A 27,421-nucleotide genomic window follows, 5' to 3' on the forward strand; every position below is an offset into this window, starting at 1 on the left:
AAATGAGTGGTAGGGGATAACCAGCTTTGGGGAAAAAAAATATGATTTAACAAACTTGTTAACATGTTGAGATTATGTATCTTGTGATTTTGATGTTACATTCTGTAACTGTTGTGCAGCGCATATACCCATTGCAGATGCCCATTCAGTCACACACTTTAACTAAATGCAGTCGTAACAGTAAGGGCTCTATCTCTAGAGACTGTAAAGTAGTGCATGGGGACTATACTACCACTACCCATGAAATGTCTATAATAGAGACCTCAAGGACTTCTGTGGTAGTCGTATTATGACTTTACAAACCGAGCCATGATATGGCCATTGGCACAAGCCTTAGGCCCGATTCACATCTGCATTCAGGTCATTCCGTTCCCCTCTCTGCATCAGAAATGTGGAGAGAAAAGCACTGCAAGCAGCACTTTTCTCTCTGCATTTTTCGTGTGGTAACTGGGTGGAAACCATACATACCCCATTATAGTTTATGGGGTCTGCGGGTTTCCTAAGCTAACCGCATTTTTAATGCAGATTTGGTTTCTGTTTGGCGGGTCCCCAAGCGGACTCCCTGAACAGAAACCCTTGCGTAGATGTGAATCGGGCCTTAATTGAAAGTTGCATTCCAATGAAAGTGGATGGGAAAACATTTTTTTGTCCTCTTCTGATGAAGTGAGACTAAAGAATTACAAATACTGCTTTGAACTATTACACCTTGCGAATCAGAAGCTAAAAGGTTATGTTTTATATTATTTAACAAGACTTTTCTTGCTCTATGTTCCCCTTCATATACTGTAGGTGCATGACATGTCAGTTAGTGTAGATTATTCAGTGTATTTATATCGATTAGCCATTTCTTTAAAGCCACAGACTGGCGAGATGAACACATGGATTATGTCATCTCAAAGGCACTTGTCAATGTCAATGAGTGGGATATGTTAGGCTGCTAGTGAACAGCCAGTTATGGAATAAACAACTGTTGCATTTCACCAGAGATCCAGATACAAATCAACTAGGGACAACCTCTTCCTTTCCATTCCTTTCTATTGTTAGGCACAACATCTTTATGATAAATGTTATCACCTTCTATTTCTGTTTAGGAGAAAGATAAGCAAGTGGGCATTGTGCAGTCAATAATCCCAACAGTCAGACACAGGCTCGGACTGGCCCACTGGTCGACCTTGTGCCTTTATGGGGCCCTACCGGATCCCCACTGATTTGTTCAATAAGCAGTTGAATTCTAGTAATGGCCTTATTAATTTACTAATTCGTGCTCCTGCCTGCAGTCTCTTCCCTCTTCAACCTCCAGGGCCCTCCCCCCCGGTGCTGCACATTACATCATCACAGCATGATGTGAGGAGCACAGGGCCGATTGAAGGCTGAAGAGGGAAGAGGAGGGGATGAGAAGGAGCGCTGACTGGTAAGTGGATGGGTGCCGGAAGTGGCTCCATACAGCTGATCGGTTCAGGGGCTACTTCTGTTATACCTATATGGAAACCGTCAGTGTTTCCGTAGGTATAATTAACATACTGACAGTTCTTCAAATCACAGCCTATCCGCTGTGGATATTCTTCTGTAATGTGTAGATGGGATTTACCAGAATCCCAATCCAAATGACAGGTAATGGAAAATGCTGAGGTTTTTAATGCACGTTTCTGCCATGGCCAAATTGTGGCGTTTATGCTACATGGGACCCTAACCTTATAATGTCATTTAAGCTGAGGCCCCACGTTGCAGAAACACAGCTTTTTCAATTCAGATTTTGCTGTGTTTTTTTGAGCCATAGCCAAGCATGGCTACAAAAGTAGTGAGAAGTATACCTCCTGCTTTGTCCACTCCTGTCTTTGGCTCAAAAAAACGCACAAAATTCTGCAACAAAAAAGGCAGCATTTCTGCAACGTGGGGGGGTCAGTCTTAAGATTGATGATGTACAACTGTTTGTGTGAGCGTTATTTCCTAGTCATTGCCCTGTGTAAATCTGCCCAGCCATGAGCTTGCAGTGATCATTGTACTGTATGGGGAAGAACAACTATTATTTGCTCCCGTACAGTTTGCATTTGTCAGATGTTCTCATGGGAGTGTACCGCTGACAAAAAATAGTCTTTAGGCCCACATAATAAATGCAGTCAGCTGACAGTCGTTTGCTCATTTCTTGATGATAATTGTACAGTCACTCATTAACCTATGGTTATGGGGATAATGTCACTCCCTAAGGACATTAGGAGCAAACAGAGATACTGTTTCCCCATTTACATTTTGGTCAGTTTTCCCTATGCTGTGCTGAAGAGATCCAACCAGATCGAAACAGTGCTGTCCACAGCTGGGATACTGACTTGACAAAATCCTGCATCATTGCAGTAAAGGCTTGTTGGAAAGTCAGGCATGATGTTCAAGGGAGCTACCCCTAGAGGGCAGCAAACAAAGGCACTGTTTCCCTATTTACATCTTGGGAAACAGATTTGCATATTTTTCTCATTGACTTATGTAAGGGGTCCTTAAAGAATTGTTCTTACATCAGTTGTTCTGTTCTACGCTGTTCCCGTAGCTTCCATAGAGCAGAATGGCAGCTACACAAGCACAAAGTTTAGCACAACTGAGCCCCACTGTTTCTCTACCTTGACCGTTATGGAAACAGTGTAGTTACCTGTGCTCTGCTGTTTTTGTAGCTTCTGTTCTTTTTCCTAAGTTGTTACTGTAAGTGCTGCCTTAAAGGTCTGGACTCAGGAGCAATTATTTCCATCTCTGCAGCTATTTGCCTGAATGGGTATAACCTGTATAATTATCGTGGCTTCCAGTGTAGCGTTTACCTGTTCATCTCTTATTTTATGCACTCTATAGTGTTTCAGTCTGTTTTGTAAGGAAACATTATCACCGCTTATCATTTCAGTAAAATGTTCTGCCTTCCTGTTTGTTTTGCTAGTCCCGCCATTCTACTTTCAACATCTGGACCATATTGGCAGAAGAGTGGACCATTATGAAAGACCAGAATTATCTCTGGGATCTTATGAATATGTTGCTACACTGGATTACTGCAGAGTAAGTGCATTGTGGATCTCATTTCCTCTGTTTTTATAAAGGCGCGTTCAGCCTCCCTTTTTATCTCTGTATACAAGAACATTTTTAATCTTTCTGTCATTTGGCACAGTAACTTAAAGCAAGAGATTGAAGTCTGTTTAACCCCTGCTTGGAAAGTGTTGCTTTCAGATAATTTTCTTTAAGATCTGTAAAGCATTGTAATATCAACAATTAACAGTAAACAAAAGTACTTGACTCAGAAATACAGATGTACAGGGTGAGCTATGTGCCAATATCTGTCGCCTTGTGGCATTTGTTAAATTTAGGGCACATGTTCTGGAGGTAAATCTCATACAGATAGAAAAATGCGAAGCTCTGAGGGGTACTAGGTGGCCAACTGGGTGCAACCTCTGTTATTCTCCTACCTTTTTTTTTCCATTCTCCTCTCTTTCCTTGCAATTTTTCCTTTCCCTGCCTCCTTAAAGAGGACCTTTCATCAGATCGGGCACATGCAGTTTTATATACTGCTGGAAAGCTGACAGTGCGCTGAATTCAGTGTACTATCGGCTTTCCCGATCTGTGCCCGGTGTAAAGAGCTATCGGTCCCGGGACCGTAGCGCTTTAGTGTCAGAAGGGCGTTTCTGTTAGCCAGGGACGCCCTTCTGCCCAGCAGCGCCTATCGCGCTGTACTGTGTGAGCGGGGAGGAACTCCCCCCTCCCCTCCTGATAATACTCGTCTATGGACGAGCACTGTGAGCAGAGGTAGGGGTGTTCCTACCCGCTCCACAGTACAGCGTGATAGGCGCTGCTGGGCAGAAGGGCGTCCCTGGCTAACAGAAACACCCTTCTGACACTAAAGCGCTACGGTCCCGGGACCGATAGCTCTTTACACCGGGCACAGATCGGGAAAGCCGATAGTGCGCTGAATTCAGCGCACTGTCAGCTTTCCAGCAGTATATAAAACTGTATGTGCCCGATCTGATGAAAGGTCCTCTTTAAGGGTGTGGAAGCATTGCTATATACAGTCCTATGAAAAAGTTTGGGCACCCCTATTAATCTTAATCATTTTTAGTTCTAAATATTTTGGTGTTTATAACAGCCATTTCAGTTTGATATATCTAATAACTGATGGACACAGTAATATTTCAGGATTGAAATGAGGTTTATTGTACTAACAGAAAATGTGCAATATGCATTAAAACAAAATTTGACCGGTGCAAAAGTATGGGCACCTCAACAGAAAAGTGACATTAATATTCACTAGATCCTCCTTTTGCAAAGATAACAGCCTCTAGTCGCTTCCTGTAGCTTTTAATCAGTTCCTGGATCCTGGATAAAGGTATTTTGGACAAACAATTCAAGTTCAGTTAAGTTAGATGGTCGCCGAGCATGGACAGCCCGCTTCAAATCATCCCACAGATGTTCAATGATATTCAGGTCTGGGGACTGGGATGGCCATTCCAGAACATTGTAATTGTTCCTCTGCATGAATGCCTGAGGATTTGGAGTGGTGTTTTGGATCATTGTCTTGCTGAAATATCCATCCCCGGCGTAACTTCAACTTCGTCACTGGTTCTTGAACATTATTCTCAAGACTCTGCTGATACTGAGTGGAATCCATGCGACTCTCAACTTTAACAAGATTCCCGATGCCGGCATTGGCCACACAGCCCCAAAGCATGATGGAACCTCCACCAAATTTTACAGTGGGTAGCATGTGTTTTTCTTGGAATTCTGTTTCTTTTTGGACGCCATGCTTAACGCCTTTTTTTATAACCAAACAACTCAATTATTGTTTCCAAAATGAAGCTGCCTTGTCCAAATGTGCTTTTTCATACCTCAGGCAACTCTATTTGTGGCGTACGTGCAGAAACGGCTTCTTTCTCATCACTCTCCCATACAGCTTCTATTTGTGCAAAGTGCGCTGTATAGTTGACCGATGCACAGTGACACCATCTGCAGCAAGATGATGCTGCAGCTCTTTGGAGGTGGTCTGTGGATTGTCCTTGACTGTTCTCACCATTCTTCTTCTCTGCCTTTCTGATATTTTTCTTGGCCTGCCACTTCTGGGCTTAACAAGAACTGTCCCTGTGGTCTTCCATTTCCTTACTATGTTCCTCACAGTGGAAACTGACAGGTTAAATCTCTGAGACAACTTTTTGTATCCTTCCCCTGAACAACTATGTTGAACAATCTTTGTTTTCAGATCATTTGAGAGTTGTTTTGAGTAGCCCATGATGCCACTCTTCAGAGGAGATTCAAATAGGAGATCAACTTGCAATTGGCCACCTTAAATACCTTTTCTTATGATTGGATACATCTGGCTATGAAGTTCAAAGCTCACAGGTTACAAAACCAATTTTGTGCTTCAGTAAGTCAGTAAAAAGTAGTTAGGGGAATTCAAATCAATAAAATGATAAGGGTGCCCATACTTTTGCACCGGTCAAATTTTGGTTTAATGCATATTGCACATTTTCTGTTAGTACAATAAACCTCATTTCAATCCTGAAATATTACTGTGTCCATCAGTTATTAGATATATCAAACTGAAATGGCTGTTGCAAACACCAAAATATTTAGAACAAAAAATGATTAAGATTAATAGGGGTGCCCAAACTTTTTCATAGGACTGTACCTATATTGAGATTGCCTGTAGTTACTGAAGGTATTGTCCTGTTATTCTACTATGTCGCCATGCACTTTATATACTGCTCTTGTCTTTTGTTTGACTTTTATGCCTGTTTATTGCAAAAATTTAAATAAAGAATTTATTTACTAGTATTATAGAGGATGAAAATATTGACAAATGAATTTCTCATGTCTGCCCCACTTCCTCAACTCATTTGTATGTATAGGGAAATGTGACAGCCAGGCTTCCTAAATATGGTGGAAATACATTGATAATTCTGTGTATTCACCAACTTGGAATTGGAAATATTGTCCAGCAATAGTGACAGCGTGAAGTAAATCCAGGCAGTCAGAAGTTACAAAGTCAACAATAGAAGTAAAGTAGTAGCTCACCAGATCCCCGTTTATGGTCCAATCTTCAGGGTGCACGGCTGGAAAATCCCGGACTCCTGGGGCAAACGGCAACTCAAATAATACAAAATATATTCCAGTCCGCACTCCTGAGATGTCCTTTTCTTTAAAATTTTAAATTTTAAAATTTTAAACTTTTAAATTTTAAAGAAAAGGACATCTCAGGAGTGCGGACTGGAATATATTTTGTATTATTCGAGTCAGAAGTTACACCAAATATACCACAGTGGCACAAAAAATGTCACATGTCTTGTATTATTCGATTATTTTGTTACTCGCCTTTTCCAAGACACTTAATATGGAGGAAATAGTGTCTAACTGTAAAACCATTAATGGTTGTGGTGCACGTGAAATGTAGTTTTGTGTGGTAAATCTACCCTTTTGATTTTATTATTCATATAACAAACTAATATTTATCTTTCAGAAAAACAAGCCTCCCATTCCACCTGCCTTTATATTCATGATAGATGTGTCCTACAGCAACATTAAAAATGGTGTGGTCCGCTTGATATGTGAGGAGCTCAAGACTCTACTAGATAGGCTGCCAAGGTAATGTTGGTTTCAATTCCTGTTAGAAAATGGTACATAGCAGTTATCTAAGGTGATTTAGGGTCTGTTCACACTGTTTGTAGTATATGTCAGTGGCAAATCTCTTGGCAACACTTAGTCATGTGCAGGGTTTGAATCCTGCTGCGGACAACATCTGCAAGGAGTTTGTATGTTCTCTCTGTGTTTGTGTGGGTTTCCTCCCATACTCCAAAGACATGATACTGATAGGGAAAAAAAATGTACATTGTGAGCCGTATATGGGGCTCACAATCTACATAAAAAAAGGAGTTGGACCTGGGGAAAACAGAACAACTGGACAAGTTGAAATACTAATAGCAAAGCATGAGGGACCATTGGTTTGATCCAATGGAGACCCTAAAATGTTTGATTTTGTCAAGATGTAGTGACATCTTCTGTAGGTTGCCTTTGCTTATATTGCCATATTAAGTTGCCTTACAGCGCTGGGGTCCTGGGTTCAAGTCTGCATGTAGTTTGTATCATTTTATGTTAAACATGAGTCTTGGGGTATCTTTGCAACAGACACCTTACTTCCATGACAAACAGGATTACAACAGAAGTTAACACCTCTGTAGATAAACCCATTGACCATTCATTGCATCAACTACTTCTAATAAATGATGTCAGAATTTATTTCCTCCCCGCCTCCTCACAGAGTAGGTCTAGAAAATTCTCCCATAGACCTCAGTGTGTCGAATGCAGACTAGATTTAGATACTTGATTTGGGATCCACTAAGGGTCCCGAACGACGGAGAGCCTGATGCCAAAACAGTGGTTTCCTGTGAACACTGACAGAATCCATAGATTTTATTTTCGTACTTTTCTAAACAGACTGAAGTTTTATCTATATTTCCATACTGTAGTTTATTTAAGTATTGGAAATGTGTCAAATCAATAGCTGAATGCCAGTTAAGCCAGCAGTCATGCCAGTGAAATGAAAGAAATATGATTCCGAAAAACGTGCCTCCAAACTTCCACACAATCCTTCCTTCCATCCCTAACATAGAAAAATGAAAACTAATGGGAATGAAGAAAGTCTTGGGCTCCAGTATAACTAAGCAGCTCCTCTTACAAATCTGAAATGAAATGATAATAGAAATGATCTGCTTTCAGTGTTTTCCAGCTTTTTTACTAATGGGAAATACCTCCTCCATATCTTCTAGGCAGTCTGTCAGCTCAAACAATTCTATATAGCTAATATCATATCTGCTCTGGGCTCTTCGTCATTTGTTTTCACCAAGGGACCCATATGACGGAGACCCTGACCGCCAAACAGTGGTTAGCTGTGGACACCGGCAGACCCCATAGATCATATTGGGGTCCATCAAGTGTCCACTGTTTTTATACTGAAACCAGTGGAGAGAAAAGTCCTCCGTTCAGGACTCTTCTCTCCGATTTCTGGTGGGTTCTATGGAGGAGACTCCAGAAGGACGCACATGTGAGCCTATGCCTATCTTTGTGTCCCTGGACAGAGGTCTAACTACAGAGAAAATTAAGTTTGATATGATATGCAAATAAGTTGAAAGTGCAAAGTGGGCGTTCCCTAGCTGAGTCCTTGATCTTGATTGATAGCTTCAGTATATTTGCCACCGTTTTCCCTCCTCTACTGTATGTATTGTAAATGGATGTGCTATATTTCCAGTATGGTCACTGACACTAATGGCCAGAGATGGGAAAATATTTCACTTATGAAGTTTTGGGATCACACCTTACACGCATAAAAGTGAAATGCAGTCAGCAATGCCCATTGTGCACTTGCAAAATCATTTTCTTTGAGAGTTAACAGATGTCCAGTTTATGCCCAGCCCTGGATTTAGTTTAGGGAGACGTAGCTGACAGACTCCCTTTAATGTATACAATGATACCCAATGTTGTCTGCATAGTTACCATATACTTTGTATAATACCAGCTTGGCCTTCCTGTGTATTGGATAAATATTGTATGAGAAGTGTTGGATAATATTTATTGTGTGCACTTCACATTAGCCCTTTGCTCCCACACTTAGAAGTGATAATTGCTGAGTACAACAATGTTCTGTGACAGCTACATGATATATCTAATGGCTTTTTAGACTTAAGCAGACTTTTATTGCTTCTTACAATATGTATATAGGTAACTAAGGAAATGTTTGACATAATGACAAAGAAACAGATGGGTAGCACCAAGGAATTCGGTGCTTCTGTAGAATCTCAGGATTTACTGTATGTATAGCTGGATTCAGTTGAAGGAAACAATCTCGTGATTTATTGAGATTTAGTGCCACCTTCTGGCCATATTGTAGTACTATGGAAATCATATAACGCATGGACAAATCTCAGGTACATTTACTTTTGGGAGCAGTGGATCCTCTATCTGGTTGTCTAGCAACCTAATTATCTATATTTATATGACTGTCTTATCAATTACAATCTTTTTATCTATATTCACCCAAAAATATCACTTGGGGGCCTTTGGATGTTACAATGCACATTAAACTTAATAATGACACAGTTTATAGTAAGCTCCCCCTGGTGATAACTGCATCCATGTTTAAAGAGGGCTGCCCAAGACTTTATATTCTTCTTCTTCTTCTTCTTCTTCTTCTTCTTCTTATTATTATTATTATTATTATTATAATTATTAATAATAATTATTATTATTAATAATAATAATAATAATTTATTTATTTATATCGTTCCAAAATATTCCGCAGCACTTTACAAATCAGAGGACACATTAACAGACAATATCAAACATTACAATGTGACAAAGAAATAAACATAACAAACAATAGGAGTGAGGGCCCTGCTCATAAGAGCTTACATTCTATGAGGAGGTAGGGGGACACAAGAGGTCAGAGGGCTTGTAACTGAAGCTGTATGAGCTGTCACAAGCCGGTATCTGTGAATAAATAGACACTAAGTGCAAGGAGTGCAGTGTAACTTCTAGAAGGAGAGGACAGGATTTGCGGTGCAGCTTAAAAAAAAGTCTTGGAGGCGGGAGTGGGATGTTTGGGTAAGAGAAGATGATTGGCAGAACGGAGGTGACAGCTATATTAATGGCCTATTCTTAGAATAGAGATTGGAGGGGGTCAGACACCACCACGATACCCTACAGCTCTGCTGCCATATACTTAAATGGAATCCTTTTGCTAGCTGTGGGTACGCAGTGCATAAAGCAGTTGAGTAGCGGGGAAACAGCCATTTCAGACACTACCAGTGGGCAGAATGCAGACTTTTATCTATGTGCAGTGTATATATCTGTATATATGGTACCTATTGTTTCATAGTCTGTTTCTGTAAATCCGTGATGAGAAAATCTATTTGCTGCTTTGCAAGTTGATGAAATAGAGGTGATATTAGTGCAGGTCCGTACACATCGGCATGTAGCCATTAGGTCATTTCAGCAGGACAGGACCTCATTTCTGGAAAGATGTAGAGCAATCTATGATCTCACTACAGAAAACCCCCAGATTTTCCCAGTGGAGAAGTGCAATTATTGAACTTCTTTGCTGGAGTGAAACAACATCAGATAATAATTCTTTCTTGTTAAAACCGATTCATCTTTTGGGCATATTTCAACTTGTTTTTACTGGATGACTTCCAAGGGTATACATCATGTAATGTGCCCTAAGAATGATTCTGATTAAAGAAAACTCCAGTACAAAAATCTATGCGAACCTTGTAATTCTGGCTCTAGCTCTGTAAGAAACAGGACATAGGTGGTAGTCGTAGCCCATCTGCAGGCTCCAATTGTCGATTTGGGATACTAAAACACCCACAAGTGTCCCAAATAGCCCTATTTTAAAGCCATCTGTGGACTGCATGTTAACAAAAAAACTTTTATACTTACCTAGAGATGAGTTTGAAGAGTCTCTTCAGACTCATCTCTCGTGTTCATAGCACCAGTGCAGTTCTTCTATGAAGCTGGTGATGTACACTGTGGCTTCACTGCACATGGTCTGGTGCACGTGCATTGAAGCTGAGGTCACGGAAGAAAGGTGTCATAGTGGGCCATACATGAGCTGGGTGAGTATAAAGATTTTTTATGTATAGTGCAGGCACGGGTGACTTTATAACAGGGTGATTTTGGGACACTAAACCCCTGGTCCATGTTTCTGCATAGTCACTTACTTGCTGCTGAGTCTGTTGACAACCTACATTTTGGTGTTGCTTAAAGAGGCTGTCTAGTTCTTTTTTATTGATGACTATTCTGATAAATGGGGGTCTGTTTTTACTCCTGCAATTGTCATGACTTCTTCACTGTTTATGTAACATGCAGGTTTGTTTCATACCAGCTCTGTAATGTAAGTACAGCCTGAGAATAAGTCATTAATACTACCCTTTTAAATATCTGTTAAATGGTTAATAAATTAGATAGATAAGATAAATAGATTAACATATTCATCCAGTTATAAAACTAATATACAAGTGAACATAACATATCTTATTAAAGAGAGTCCATTTCCACCAATCATATTCAACTACCACCACATTACAGAGCTCATAACTGTGATAAACAACATACCTCTGTTATGTAAGTCATTTTTTGTACATTTGGAGAAAAACAATTTGAAGTCATGCAAATTTAGTAGTTGGTGCACAGAGGGCAGTCCTTCAACCCTAGGAGCAGACCCAGGGGAGGATACAAACATAAAAAAACACTGTTACTTACCTCTCACTGGCTCCAGCACACTCCCTGCTACTTTTGGCCCTCTTCTATGCTGGACCAGATGTGGCACATAATGATGCTGGCCTCGCCCACGTGACATCTGGGACATTATCAAAGAGGCCGGATGACTGCTGAAGCACAGGAGAGGTAAGTAACAGTAATGTAAAGTAAGTAATGTCCCGGGCCCTGTGGAAGCCACTACCACTGCTACCCCAGTATTTGCGTCACTAGTTATCTTACTAGATATAGTGGAGTCAAATGAGCTGCCTTAGTTGCTAAGTGTTGCAGAGCTTAGCAGATGCTGTAATATGTGTGTAGCCTTCTCCTCCTTCCCTACTGCTCTTTATAGACTTTTAAGTTAGAAGTAACTCAGCTGATGGGGTAGGGAAAATATAAAAAAGTCGCCAACCATTAATGTACACCTACCCTGTGTCCATTATGGGGTTAAACGAAATTTTAATAAATTAATCCTGCTGATTTCTGTAGCACATAACCACCAGTTGGCCTTCTAGTTTGTGTAAAGTCCTGGGAAACTGTAAAGGGATACGTCCCAGAGTAGACTTTTCTTTTCTGGGCCGGTTACTAGATATAACCATCAATGACTGCTGAATGTGATTTGTGAGTGCATGTTGGCACCAGTTCAGACAAAAGATGAGGTGTAACAGTCATTAGCCGTCTCCATCTGCTTCAAAGACTCTTATTGTCATGGTGTTTGAGGAATGTCATTTCCTTTTGGAAAGTTCATTTTCATTAAATTTTCCCTTTTAGCCTAAACACTGGCATTTTCGCAAAAAATCTTGTATGGCTAAAACAAGCTGGATTTCACTTACTGCTGTGAATATTCATTTATGGGATCATTGTGTATGTGATGAATTTGCTTGTAATAACAGTTATTGTCTAGTTATTATAGTCTAGAGGGACTACTCTGTGGGACTACTATACTCAGCTGCCCATAGAGATGAGTGGAGTGGCAGCACACATTCACAATTGTCATTTTCATGGTTATGTCCTATTCCATAGGAAGGGGATAGTAGAATACACCTTTAGGTTGTCCCACGGGTCGGAAACGCCGCAGGAAAAATCGCGGCGTTTTACAGTAACTGCAAAGTGGATGGGATTCTTGCGTATCCCATGCCTACTGTGTGGTAAAAACTGCAGCGCGCACACACTGCAATTTCCAAAACCGGCACAGTTTTGGAAATCATAACATGTCAATCATATCTACGGAAATGCCGGCGGCTTCCCCGTAGATATATTTGTAACAGAAAGTCTGCAGAGGAAAACTCTGTGAACTTTTTGTTTAAAGCGCTGCGGGACTAACCACAGGGCTTTATAGCTGTGGATCGTCCCATGGGGCATTAGCTTTAGGCTGAGACGCCACTTTGCAGAAATGCAGCTTTTTTTTTGCGTTTTTTTTTTTTAGCCAAAGCCAAGAATGTCTACGAAAGAAATGCGGGATATATAGTAAGCCCTTATACTTCTTCCTTCTGCATAATCCACTCCTGGCTTTGGCTCAAAAAATCACAGCAACATCTGTAGCAAAAAAAGCTGCATTTCCACAACGTGGGGCCTCAGCCTTAGGCTGAGAACCCACGTAGTGAAATGCAGCTGAAAAATAAATTATTGAGTTTTGGCTGTATTTTCCTATGTTTTTTTCTCTTTCCCTATAGAATCTGAAGGAAAAAACAATTACAATTCCGCAGCTAAAATTAACATGCTGCAATTTTGAAGACACAGCTTTTCCGCAGCTTTTTTTCCCCCGCTATATGTGGATGAGCCTAGATGAAATCTCTGTCATTTTGCTGATCCTGTAAAATGTTGAAGAATTGACTCTTTATGATGCATTGGAATATTTTTATCTGTTTGTACATTATTGTATCTCATTAACTGGTTTTCTGTTTGTCTGCAGAGAAGAGAATGTGGAGTCCTCAGCTATCCGGGTGGGATTTGTTACCTACAATAAAGTTCTGCACTTCTACAATGTGAACAGCAACCTCGCACAGCCACAGATGATGGTGGTGACGGATGTGGCTGAAGTCTTTCTGCCTCTGCTGGATGGTTTTCTTGTGAACTTTAATGAATCCAGATCAGTCATTAACAAGTAATATACAGTCCTTACTATGCAGTAAATAACTCTTCTCTGTAGTGAGGAGAGAAAGTCTAGTTTTGTCTTGTCTGTTAGCAATGTCAGAGCAGTTATGTATTTTTATGGTGCTGCATAGTTGCAGACATAATAACTGGATGAATTCTTTCTTTTTCAGCTTGCTAAGTCAGATTCCAGACATGTTCGCAGACACCAATGAAAGTGAAACTGTATTTGCCCCCGTTATCCAGGCTGGCATGGAGGCGCTAAAGGTTAGGAATGCCTGTTATGAAATGAAAACAAATGCAGTTACCTTTTATTTTTCAAAGGCAAAACATCCAATATTGACCATAAGGGATAAGAGAGGGGATCAGTCTCCTCCTTGGGTGGACAGGCACTCTTCAGCAGACTCACAGAAAAGTCGAAATCCATACAGCAGTTATGTTGGTTGTGATAATGCATAAAACAAAACAACCGGTGTAAATAGATTTGCTGCATATTTAAAATACTCAGTTCAGGTTAGTTAAGGTATGGATTATGGCAAAAATGGTGACTGAAATGTACACTAACTTTGTACGCCAGAAATCAGTACAGGTCCAACATCTGGGACTTCTGTCGGTTAGCTATTTAAAGGAGTCAGACCTGTTCACTGCCTATATTACCTGCTGTCTGTGGCCAAGCAATGTAATTACAGCATTGTTCCTGGGGATAATGTCACTCCCTAAGGAGAGACCACCTTCTCAGGCGTATGGAGTCTTACAAAAAGCCATTTTAGCTCCACTGGGGGGATTATGGGAAATACTTCTAAATCTGTTTCCCAAGATGTAAATAGGGAAACAGTGCCTCTGTTTGCTGTCCTCTAGGGGTAGCTCCCTTGATCATGCCCAACTTTCCAACAAGCCTTTAATGCTATGATGCGAGATTTTGCCAAGTCAGTATCCCAGCTGAGGACAGCGCTGTTTCGATCTGGTTGGATCTCTTCAGCACAGCGTAGGGAAAACTGACTTGGCAGAGATGAGAGACTTCTAGAACAGGTTCTGGGAAAATGTCACTCCCTAAGGAGAGACTACCTTTTCAGGCATATGGAGTCTTACGAAAAGCCATTTTAGCTTCATTGGGGGGATTATTCCTAGAAGAGAATAAGATAAGGTTGTAAGGTCATCACTTGGCAGCCTGCGATGTAAACAATGAAGAGGTCACATCACTTATACAAGCGTAACGACCCCTTCAGATAGTAGACCAGCCGGGGTCCTAAGTATCAGACCCCCACAGATTCTGAGGACATCAATAAAAAGGAGTAGAACATAGTTACATAGTTGATTGAAGTACATATGCAAGTCCATCAACTTCAACTAGAGGATGGAAGAGGAAAAACCCTTTACTTTTATGACAAGCCTTGTCTTAATTTAACCTCATCCTCTGGCAATACAGCATTGATAGCACCGGTATTAATAAATCCCCCCATATGAGCTTAGAATTGACACCTCATAAACTGTATGAAAATGTGTTTTATAACCTGGATAAAACGTCTAGGTAAGTTATCTTACAAGCAGACAACAGTAGGTGCAGTGTCCCATAGCAGCTTTTATGGTGGGCCTGTACTTTAGCTTTCACTGTTTTAATGTTTTTGGATGTAAACAATAAACCCTGGTGAATTATTGACACACGTTTATTCAACAAAGTCAGCAAAACTGCAGTATTAGGTTATTAATAGGCAAAACAGAGCACACACTTAGGCTGTATTCACACAGAGTAACGCCAGGCGTTTTTTGTGTGCTTTTTGCACATAGCGCCGCGTTAACGCCGCGTTAACGCCGCGCTATTTTGCGGTGGCGTTGACCGGCGTTAACGCGGCATATACGCGGCGCTACACAGCGTTAATGCGGCGCTATGTGCAAAAAACACACAAAAAACGCCTGGCGTTACTCTGTGTGAATACAGCCTTAAGGTGTGTTATTATGCTATATTCTAACCCCAGGCCAAAGTACATGACTAAAAAGATACATGCATTTATTGCTTCTAGATTCTTTAGGACTAAGCACAAGATTACTTTCAATAGATTGTAATATGGACTATAATATCTGTTCTCCATTTATCACATTACAATAAATTAGAATATACAGTTAGGGCCAGAAATATTTGGACAGTGACACAAGTTTTGTTATTTTAGCTGTTTACTAAAACATGTTCAGAAATACAATTATATATATATAATATGGGCTGAAAGTGCACACTCCCAGCTGCAATATGAGAGTTTCCACATCCAAATCGGAGAAAGGGTTTAGGAATCATAGCTCTGTAATGCATAGCCTCCTCTTTTTCAAGGGACCAAAAGTAATTGGACAATAGACTCTAAGGGCTGCAATTAACTCTGAAGGCATCTCCCTCGTAAACCTGTAATCAATGAAGTAGTTAAAAGGTCTGGGGTTGATTCCAGGTGTGTGGTTTTGCATTTGGAAGCTGTTGCTGTGACCAGACAACATGCGGTCAAAGGAACTCTCAATTGAGGTGAAGCAGAACATCCTGAGGCTGAAAAAAAAGAAAAGAAATCCATCAGAGAGATAGCAGACATGCTTGGAGTAGCAAAATCAACAGTCGGGTACATTCTAAGAAAAAAGGAATTGACTGGTGAGCTTGGGAACTCAAAAAGGCCTGGGTGTCCATGGATAACAACAGTGGTGGATGATTGCCGCATACTTTCTTTGGTCAAGAAGAACCCGTTCACAACATCAACTGAAGTCCAGAACACTCTCAGTGAAGTAGGTGTATCTGTCTCTAAGTCAACAGTAAAGAGAAGACTCCATGAAAGTAAATACAAAGGGTTCACATCTAGATGCAAACCATTCATCAATTCCAAAAATAGACAGGCCAGAGTTAAATTTGCTGAAAAACACCTCAAGAAGCCAGCTCAGTTCTGGAAAAGTATTCTATGGACAGATGAGACAAAGATCAACTTGTACCAGAATGATGGGAAGAAAAAAGTTTGGAGAAGAAAGGGAACGGCACATGATCCAAGGCACACCACATCCTCTGTAAAACATGGTGGAGGCAACGTGATGGCATGGGCATGCATGGCTTTCAATGGCACTGGGTCACTTGTGTTTATTGATGACATAACAGCAGACAAGAGTAGCCGGATGAATTCTGAAGTGTACCTGGATATACTTTCAGCCCAGATTCAGCCAAATGCTGCCAAGTTGATCGGACGGCAGCATTTCACAGCAATTACAGCAAAATGGAGGTCAAATTTACATTTTTCAATTTCTGTCACTAATATATTCATTTAGCCCTAGAATTTACACATTTACTAAGGGTTAAAGGAGAAACTGCACCCCACATTTTGTTACACAATTTCTCCCGAACACGACAATACCCCGTATATGAGCACTTAGACCCTACAGGTGTTTCACAGATTTTTTTACCATTGAGATGTGAAAATGAAAAATAACTTTTTTTATAATAAAATGTCACTGTAGCCCCAAATTTTTCATCTTCACAAGGGGTTAAAGGAAAAATTGCACCCCACATTTTGTTACACAATTTCTCCCGAACACGACAATACCCCGTATGTGCTGGTACCCTAATGTACGGGCACACGGTCGCTCTCAAAACGGATGGAGCGCTAATTGGATTTTGTAGGCCAGGTTTTGCTAGAATACTTTTCAGGCACCATGTCCCGTTTGCAGAGCCCCCAAGGTGCCAAAACAGGGGAAACCCCCAAAATGTCACCCCATTTTGGAAACTAGACCCCTCAAGGAATTTATCAAGGGGTATAGTGAGCCCTTTGACCCTACAGGAGTGTAGCAGAATTGGCCCAACAAAAGGAAAAGTAACATTTTTTGCTATAAAATGTTGCTTTAACCCCAAATTTTGCATTTCCACAAGGGGTTAAAAGAAAAAATGCACCCCACAAATTGTCAAGCATTTTCTCCCAACAACAGAAATGCCCCATATGTGGATGTAAAATGATCTATGGGCACGCTGTGAGGTCCAGAGCGGAAGGAGCGCTATTGGGATTTTGGAGGGCAAATTTAGCTGGAATCTGTTTCAGGCACCATGTTGCATTTGGAGAGCCCCTGAAGTGCCAGAACAGTAGAAACCCCCCCAAAATGACCACATTTTGGAAACTAGACCCCTCAAGGGGTATAGTGAGCACTTAGACCCTACAGGTGTTAAAATGTTGCTTTAACCCCAAATTTTGCATTTCCACAAGGGGTTAAAAGAGAAAATGCACCCCACAAATTGTCAAGCATTTTCTCCCAACTACAGAAATGCCCCACATGTGTATGTAAAGTGATGTATGGTCACACAGTGGGAGAGAACAATAGTTGGAGGGTAGATTTGGCTGCAATTGGTTTTAGTTACCATGTCACATTTGCAGAGGCCTTGAAGTGCCAAAACAGTGCAAGCCCCCAAAAATGTGACCCCATTTTGGAAACTAGACCCCTCAGGAAAATTATCAAGCGGCATAGTTAACACTTGGACCCTATAGGAGTTTCACAAAATAATTAACTATTGGGATGTGAAAATGAAAAATTTCCTTTTTTACAATAAAATGTTGCTTTAACCCCAAATTTTGCATTTCCACAAGGGGTTAAAAGAGAAAATGCACCCCACAAATTGTCAAGCATTTTCTCCCAACTACAGAAATTCCCCACATGTGTATGTAAAGTGATGTATGGTCACACAGTGGGAGAGAACAATAGTTGGAGGGTAGATTTGGCTGCAATTGGTTTTAGTTACCATGTCACATTTGCAGAGGCCTTGAAGTGCCAAAACAGTGAAAGCCCCCAAAAATGTGACCCCATTTTGGAAACTAGACCCCTTGACTTCAGTGACGTCAGTGTTAAATTGCACCCAAGTATAGCAAACATTTGGATGCAGCTTGTATGGCAATAATTTATTTTGCAGAAATTACTGCATAACCGGATGAAAGTAATTGTGTGCAGAATACGTGATGGTATAAGGAGGCGATATTCCATGGAAAATAAATTCTAAAATTAATATTCCATGGAAGTGTGGAATAATCTAAAGCACTCCTTTATGCACAGGCCAGGTTTATCAGGGCAGGTGTCACACTGATACGTGGTGTATTTACTTATTCCTCTTTTGTAACACACTCTGCATCTTTTTTGGTTTTTCCCTTTTTTAGCAGTTTGGGGGACTTCGCCGGGAAAATGTTGCCCTGGTACTATACGGGAACCTTGAGTTTCAGAAGTACTGGGGCCTGGCACTTCTAGGTCCCCAAATATCAGGGTCTTGATAATTGTCTCCTGAAACTCAAGGAAAGTTCCTGTGTGGCCTGCACATCGTGATAGCACGTACGCGTTTTACAATGCCATCTGAACCATGTGCACGGCCAGCTTTTTGTACCACACTCTTGTTTTTCGCATGGCACTGTAGGGCTTTAGGACTTGATCAGATAGATCAACCCCTCCCATGTACCTATTGTATGCCAGGATGCAGTCTGGCTTGGAGACAGTGGTACTGGTGCCACGCACAGGGACAGAGGTGCTGCCGCTGCCATGAATTGTGGTCAGTACAAAAACATCCCTCTTGTCCTTATACTTGACCAGCAGCATATTTTCATTGCAGACGGCACTACTCTCACCCTTTCTGAGGGGCTGCGCAATATGTGCCCTAGGGAGGCCTCTTTGATTTCTGCGCACAGTCCCACAAGCTGCAGTTCCTCTGGAACTCAGGGATCTAAAGAGTGGGATGCTGGTGTAAAAGTTATCTACATAGAGGTGATAACCCTTGTCCAGCAGTGGGTGCATCAAATCCCACACAATTTTCCCACTAACTCCTAGGATTGGGGGGCAGTCTGGGGGCTCAATCCTTGTGTCCCTTCCTTCATACACCCTAAATTTATAAGTGTATCCTGAACTGCTCTCACATAGCTTATACATTTTAATGCCATACCGTGCCCGCTTACTGGGCAAGTATTGGCGGAATTTTAGCCTCCCTTTGAAACTGATCAGAGACTCATCAATTGCAATGTTCTGATCAGGGATGTAGGACTCTGCAAATTTGGTACTAAAGTGTTCAATAACTGGCCTAACTTTGTATAAGCGGTCAAAATTTGGGGCATCTTGGGGCGGGCACTGGGAATTATCATTGTAATGAAGGAACTTTAGGATACTTTCAAACCGCTTCCTGGTCATAGCCATTCGATAGATTGGAGTGTTGTGCAAGACATCTGTACTCCAATACTGACGAATTTTAGGTTTTTTCACTATGCCCATATGCAGAATAAGACCCCAGAAAATCTTCATTTCTGCTGCATTTACTGGGGTCCAGTTCTGTGGCCTGGCATAGGAAGAGGTGGCATTTTTTTCCAAAAATTGTACAGCGTACAAATTCGTTTGGGCCACCATAAGATCTACAAACTCATCAGAGAAAAAGATTTTGAAAAAGTCATTTTCTCTGAAGCCCTCAGTCTCAATTTGTATTCCTGACCGGGCAACAAAGTCAGGAAGCTGAGGTTCAAAATTTTCTGGTGGTGGGGTCCACATGGGCTCTACAGGTGTGGCAACTAAATCAGCAATTGTTCTGGGGCGCCTCCTTTGGGGTTGCTCATCACTGGATGAGGAGGAGGAGGAGGAAGAAGAGGAAAATTAAAGGAATGGGGCATGTTCCTCTTCTCTCTCGCTGGCGGTATCAGTGTCAGAGGCCAGTATGGCGTACGCCTCTTCTACTGAAAACCTTCTTTGGGATGATTGGGACTGTTGGGACATTTTTGTGTGTGTGTGGTGTTTTACTTGAGTATATAAAACTTTATTTCTTGAAACTTTATTGAAAATTCAAAGTGTGGGGTGTGTGTTGTGCTTTAACACGTGTATTTGATGTAAAAAAAAAAAAAAAAAACCTGCAAAAAAAGTACAGATGTGATCACTAACGTTTATTTGTTACTGATCACTGCGCTGAGTAGCACAAAGGAAAAAAAAAAGATTCTTTTCTTCTAACTAAAATTGAATTAACTAGAAAAAAAGTGCGCAAAAAGTACAGATGTGATCAGTAACGTTTATTTGTTACTGATCACTGCGTTGAGTTTAGCACAACGGAAAAAAAAAGATTCTTTTCTTCTAACTAAAATTGAACTAATAAAATATAAAATAGACGGAGCAGTCTATATATATTTTATTACTAAGTCTAACTAGAAAAAAAGTGCGCAAAACAGTACAGATGTGATCAGTAACGTTTATTTGTTACTGATCACTGCGTTGAGTTTAGCACAACGGAAAAAAAAAAGATTCTTTTCTTCTAACTAAAATTGAACTAATAAAATATAAAATAGACGGAGCAGTCTATATATATTTTATTACTAAGTCTAACTAGAAAAAAAGTGCGCAAAACAGTACAGATGTGATCAGTAACGTTTATTTGTTACTGATCACTGCGTTGAGTTTAGCACAACGGAAAAAAAAAAGATTCTTTTCTTCTAACTAAAATTGAACTAATAAAATATAAAATAGACGGAGCAGTCTATATATATTTTATTACTAAATCTAACTAGAAAAAAAGTGCGCAAAACAGTACAGATGTGATCAGTAACGTTTATTTGTTACTGATCACTGCGCTTTAGAAAAAAACTGAGTTTAGAAAAAAATTCTTCTCCTAGCTAAAATTGAACTGCAATAATACATATAGAAGTGTGTGTATATATATATATATATATATATATATATATATATATATATATATATATATACACACACACACACACACTATATCTTTATTGCAGAAACTAACTAAAAAAAAAAACTCCAAGAAGGGCTTTCCAAAAAAAGTTCTGCTGGTAAAGTGTTAATTTTACCAGCAGTCAGGAAGAAGGGGGAGGGAGGCTCTGTTCTTCACCCACTGGCTAGGTGCAGATTGCAGAACTTTTTAGGAGCTGATGCAGCCAGACGTGAGATCAGAGGTTGGTGGAGAGGGGGGATGGGAAGGGGATGGGAAGGGGATGGGAATGGGGATGGGAGGGTGGAGTGGCTGGTGGAGTGGCTGGGGGGAGATTTTTAGGAATGACAGGAGAGGGTGGCTGGCAGCAGCAGCGACGGAGCTCTGATCAGATCAAATATGTCACTGAAGACACGCAGCAGCAGCGGTAACGCACAGAAGGCTCACAGGGCAGCACGGAGGTCTACTCTGCTCGCAAGTCCCAGGGGAACTGACATGGGAAGCAAAGTGACCCCCGGTTAACACTGTCCTGCAAGCCTGCAATTGGTTGATCGGCCGTGACACGTGCCGATCAACCAATTGCAACATCTGGAGGGTTGGCGCCACTGTACGCCCCCCAAACACTCGACAGGGATTGGTGGTATGTATACCTCCAATCCCTGTCACTTTTACTGACATCTGCCGGTGCAGATCCAATGATCTGTGCCGGAAAGCTGCCGGAAAGCTGAAATTTACCGATCTGAATAGATCGGTCATTTTCAGCAATCTAAGTGGCAGGGAGGGGGTTAAACCTCCCGATTCACGTGGAGAAGGTTGTCTGCTGTCATGGACAGCAGCAACCTTCTTACAGTTAGCGTCTCTTGAGACGCGGAGACTATTTATAACCATGACGTACTATTACCTCATGGGTCGCTAAGTACCAAGCTCCCATGAAGTAATAGTACGTCAAAGGTCGCTAAGGGGTTAAGAAGGAGGAAACCCAGCGTTTGGTGATGTCCATGGGTTCCAGACTTAAGGCAGTGATTGCCTCCAAAGGATTCGCTACAAAATATTGAAAATAAAAATATTTTGTTTGGGTTATGTTTATTTGTCCAATTACTTTTGAGCTCCTAAAATGTGGAGTGTTTGTAAAGAAATGTGCACAATTCCTACATTTTCTATCAGATATTTTTGGTCAACCCTTCAAATTAAACGTTACAATCTGCACTTGAATTCTGTTGTAGAGGTTTCATTTCAAAACCAATGTGGTGGCATGCAGAGCCCAACTCGCGAAAATTGTGTCACTGTCCAAATATTTCTGGCCCTAACTGTATAGTAGTTTCTTATCCCATTTGTATTGTGCAATGACTGGTTGAAATTCTCTACAAAGTCATAAACCGATATATGTTTGCAGGACTTTTCTCTCCGCTTATTTTAAGTGGAATGGAGGACGGAGTGTCCTACTGAGACTGAAACGCTAGTGTAAACCTAGCGTAAGACAGTATTTCTCCAATTTTTCTTTGGTTGGAACAGCAGACAGTACTCCAGAAGTTTAGATTCCTTTTGTAGACTGTATTAAGTGAATTACATAGAATCTATAGGGAACCACTGATAACTGACAGTATATGCATTTATGCCATGAATTTACATACAGTGACCTATTAACAGTACCATATGGATTCTGTGTAATTCACTAAATAAAGTCAGTGTACAGCATTGTTACTGTTGGAGTACTGATACTGTTCTTGTTTCATGATCCTCTTTACCAGACAATATGGAGACACTATCCAAGGCAGCGGCTATGTTTAACAGGGAGAGCTACTCTTAGGTTACTCTGAGTACATTACCTACAATCTGATGATATCTGTAAGCAATTGCTTTCTTTTGAGAGGCCCAGGTTTTGCAGTAAAACCCTATTCTCACTTTGTTTGTATGGCTTTAGCTGTGAAGAGAATGCAGATAAATATATTACAGTGGCCATTGTCACAGGCCCACACTAGTGAAAGTAAAACAATCACAAATGTAGGGACTTCCTAAATGCCTATGTGGTAAATTAGTGCATAAATAGCAGCTTGACTTATATCAGAGCTGACATGAAAATGAGAATTTGCAGGATGGTTGAAAATAAAGTCTAATGTACCATACTATACCGCTTTGTGTGAATACATATCCACTTATACTCATTAATAAGATGGGCAGTTCTTACTTGGTAAATATCATGTAAATGATTCCACTTTTTTCCTGCCAGGCTGCAGAATGTGCAGGGAAGCTCTTTATCTTCCATTCATCCCTTCCGACTGCAGAAGCCCCAGGAAAGCTGAAGAACCGAGATGACAAAAGACTGATTAACACCGACAAAGAAAAGGTATTAAAACAGTTTAGTATTCTGAATCTGGAAAAGACCTGACAGCAGGATTGATGCAGTTCTGTCGCACTGCATAACCCATATAACCGATACTGTGTTATTTCCCATGTGCCAAACTGGAAACTTTACAAGCCTTTAGTGCACAGACACCTGTGCTGGGGATTATTATGGCACTACACATGAAAGCATGTACTATGCATAACATAGTTTTTACTTCTTTTACTTGTTAGCTGACTTATTTATAGTTAATTGACTGGTAATATGGACTCGTCGTCTTTACTCCATACAGTGCTGGCTAAAAGTATTGGCACCCCTGCAATTCTGTCAGATAATACTCGTTTTCTTCCAGAAAATGATTGCAAGCACAAACTCTTTGGTATTAATATCTTCATTTATTTTACTTGCAATGAAAAAACACAAAAGAGAATGAAAAAAAGTCAAATCATTGACCATTTTACACAAAACTCCAAAAATGGGCCGGACAAAAGTATTGGCACCCTCAGCCTAATACTTGGTAGCACAACCTTTAGACAAAATAACTGCGAACAACCGCTTCCGGTAACCATCAATGAGTTTCTTACAATGCTCTGCTGGAATTTTAGACCATTCTTCTTTGGCAAACTGTTCCAGGTCCCTGAGATGTGAAGGGTGCCTTCTCCAAACTGTCATTTTGAGATCTCTCCACAGGTGCTCTATGGGATTCAGGTCTGGACTCATTGCTGGCCACTTTAGAAGTCTCCAGTGCTTTCTCTCAAACCATTTTTTAGTGCTTTTTGAAGTGTGTTTTAGGTCATTGTCCGGCTGGAAGACCCATGACCTCTGAGGGAGACCCAGCTTTCTCACACTGGGCCCTACATTATGTTGCAAAATTTGTTGGTAGTCTTCAGACTTCATAATGCCATGCACACGGTCAAGCAGTCCAGTGCCAGAGGCAGCAAAGCAACCCCAAAACATCAGGGAACCTCCGCCATGTTTGACTATAGGGACCGTGTTCTTTTCTTTGAAGGCCTCTTTTTTTTGTCTGTAAACTCTATGTTGATGCATTTTTCCAAAAAGCTCTACTTTTGTCTCATCTGACCAGAGAACATTCTTCCAAAACGTTTTTGGCTTTGTTAGGTAAGTTTTGGCAAACTCCAGCCTGGCGTTTTTATGTCTCTGGGTAAGAAGTGGGGTCTTCCTGGGTATCCTACCATACAGTCCCTTTTCATTCAGACGCCGACAGATAGTACGGGTTGACACTGTTGTACCCTCGGACTGCAGGGCAGCTTGAACTTGTTTGGATGTTAGTCGAGGTTCTTTATCCACCATCCAGACAATCTTGCATTGAAATCTCTCTTCAATTTTTCTTTTCCATCCACATCTAGGGAGGTTAGCCACATTGCCATGGGCTTTAAACTTCTTGATGACACTGTGCACGATAGACACAGAAACATTCAGGTTTTTGGAGATGGACTTGTAGCCTTGAGATTGCTCATGCTTCCTCACAATTTTGCTTCTCAAGTCCTCAGACAGTTCTTTGGTCTTCTTTCTTTTCTCCATGCTTAATGTGGTACACCCAAGGACACAGGACAGAGGTTGAGTCAACTTTAATGCATTTCAACTGGCTGCAAGTGTGATTTAGTTATTGCCACCACCTGTTAGGTGCCTCAGGTAAGTAACAGGTGCTGTTAATTACACAAATTAGAGAAGCATCACATGTTTTTTCAAACAGTGCCAATACTTTTGTCCACCCCCTTTTTTATGTTTGAATTATATTCAATTTGGCTTTTTGACAATTCTTCTTGTGGTTTTCCATTAAAGACAAATTAAATGAAGATATTAATACCAAAGAATTTGTGATTGCAATCATTTTCTGGAAGAAAATGAGTATTATCTGACAGAATTGCAGGGGTGCCAATACTTTTGGTCAACACTGTAACTGAATTATCCATTTCTTCTATACATAGCAATAGAATACACTGAGAGGGGCTATTTTCCTCAACATTTGTCCCCCTTTAATGTTTTGCACTATGTGTGTAAGATTTCTCATGTGTTTATGCCTCTTAGGGCATAAACGTATACACGTATACGTGCCAGATCACGCGGCACGTTACATCGTGTGAACTTACCCTTACACAAGACTCATGATTTTACTTTTTTGTTGGGTCAAGTGGGTGGGGTGTATCTATAGTAACAGTTTAAGATGAATTTATGACATGCACCTTTTCTAAAAAAAGGTGCAAAAAAGGAACAACAGCATCCTATTACAGTGTAAAAATTACCCAAAATATCTGTCATCAGTGGGATCGAAATGTACTTAAGGTTACATCTTGTACCATTTTAGTAAACTAGATGCATGGAAACACACCTTGATGAAAAGGTGCTGACAGCAAAAAAAGAGACTAAAAACATGTAAATAATATATTCCCCGAACTGTCTAAATTATGATGACAGAATAAAAAAAGACTGATGTTTTCATTTTAGATTAGCATCGTTGACATCTTTACATGATTCTATTATCTGGCCAGTTAAGGGGAACAAGCATACTTAGGGTAAGTTCACAAGGAGGCCGTCTCAGGTTCCGGTCCAAAATACGGGTCGCTGCAACTGGATGCCAGTGCATCCAGTCGCGCACTCAGCTCCGGATTAGGCCCAAATGAGTGAGCCTAGTCGGGAGGGATTGTCTTGAGGCGGATGTTGCGAGGTGAATCCACCTAAAGGAATGAGCATCTCCCGGAAAGAAGAACTGACCGGCTGCCGTTGATTTCATTGGGAGCCATCTTTATGGTCAGGATTTTGAGGCGGATACGGCCTCAAAATCTTGACCAAAAAACCCTGTGTGAACTTACCCTTAGGAACAGTCGTACCCAATATTTGGCTCACCTGATAATTGAGCAAACATTTAATTGTCGGATGCATTATAGGAATGCTAGATAGTTGGCAGTAAAAATGGCGGTGTCTGGATGGAGGTGAACGATTTGTTCATCCCCATAAAGTAGCGATGATCTGGCGCAAGTAAATGCAGTAAAATAGTGGGGAATGATCAGGAACAAACACTCCTAGGAATAGCCTTTTTCTCAGAATGTCATCATTGGTTACCACAGCAATAATGTGAATTGACCCCATGTTGTCACGAGACCTGAATGTATTAGTAATTATCTGGATGTGGGGGCTGCTTTGTGGAATTGCCAACTGAAGAACGGGCATACATTTATACATTTATAGACTTGGCTGTGGCTTGTTTGGTTGTCATATGATACGATTATTATATGCATAATAGCAAATGTAAAAAAAACCCCCACATTTCTGTATTTTAATTAATGTTTGATTTTTTTTTGTTTATAAATCTAGGCTCTCTTCCTACCCCAGTCTAATGTATATGAAAGCCTTGCCAAGGATTGTGTGGCAAATGCATGTTGTGTTGACCTGTTCCTGTTCCCTAACCAGTATATTGATGTGGCATCCATGGGTCTGGTAACAATGCTAACTGGTGGAACTCTTTACAAGTACAATAATTTCCAGGTAAAACTATTGTTTTTTTTCCCCCCCAGAATATTGAGCAGTAGCAATTTCCCCTAGAAACATTGTAGCCATGTGGTGGCCCGTGTAGCAGTGATCAAATTATTATGTGTCACAGATCTGTAGAACTAAAAAAAAAATAATTAAAAATCCAAAGTAAATAAAAAGAAAATTCTTTTTTCCCCCCTAACCTTAACATTTAATAGCATGGTATTTAAAAAAATACCTATAAGAATTACATATAACTGATACTTCTATAATCGTAACAACCCAACCATGAATTGAATTCTTTATTTATCCCGCACAGTGAAAATCGCTGATAGAATTTTTTGGCTTTTGCCCCCTCCCAAAAAAAGAAATAAAATTTAAGCTCTAAAAAAATATGTATTCCATAATGAAATAAAATAAACTTCTACAATATACAATTTCCGCTAGGTTCACACTAGCATTGGTCTCTCTGGGGTATAGTCTACAGCAGGGGTAGGGAACCTTCGGCTCTCCAGCTGCTGTGAAACTACAACTCCCATCATGCTCCATTCACTTCCATGGGAGTTCCA

The 27,421-nt window shown here is 40.6% G+C and overlaps 1 protein-coding gene across 2 annotated transcripts in view; it reads left to right on the forward strand.

Moving 5' to 3' along the window:
• The window catches only part of SEC24D (SEC24 homolog D, COPII component), an 89,820-nt gene that overhangs the window by 45,603 nt on the left and 16,796 nt on the right, over positions 1 to 27,421 (forward strand). For both annotated transcript variants that reach the window (XM_075286100.1, XM_075286108.1), the window contains exons 10-15: positions 2,912 to 3,027; positions 6,470 to 6,594; positions 13,172 to 13,363; positions 13,524 to 13,617; positions 23,250 to 23,366; positions 26,697 to 26,867. In XM_075286100.1, the coding sequence (XP_075142201.1) occupies positions 2,912 to 3,027; positions 6,470 to 6,594; positions 13,172 to 13,363; positions 13,524 to 13,617; positions 23,250 to 23,366; positions 26,697 to 26,867 (815 nt within the window). The remainder of the gene's footprint in view (positions 1 to 2,911; positions 3,028 to 6,469; positions 6,595 to 13,171; positions 13,364 to 13,523; positions 13,618 to 23,249; positions 23,367 to 26,696; positions 26,868 to 27,421) is intronic.

The sequence above is a fragment of the Leptodactylus fuscus genome, chromosome 1 (assembly GCF_031893055.1).
Source record: "Leptodactylus fuscus isolate aLepFus1 chromosome 1, aLepFus1.hap2, whole genome shotgun sequence".
In the NCBI taxonomy this organism is placed as follows: Eukaryota; Metazoa; Chordata; class Amphibia; order Anura; family Leptodactylidae; genus Leptodactylus; species Leptodactylus fuscus.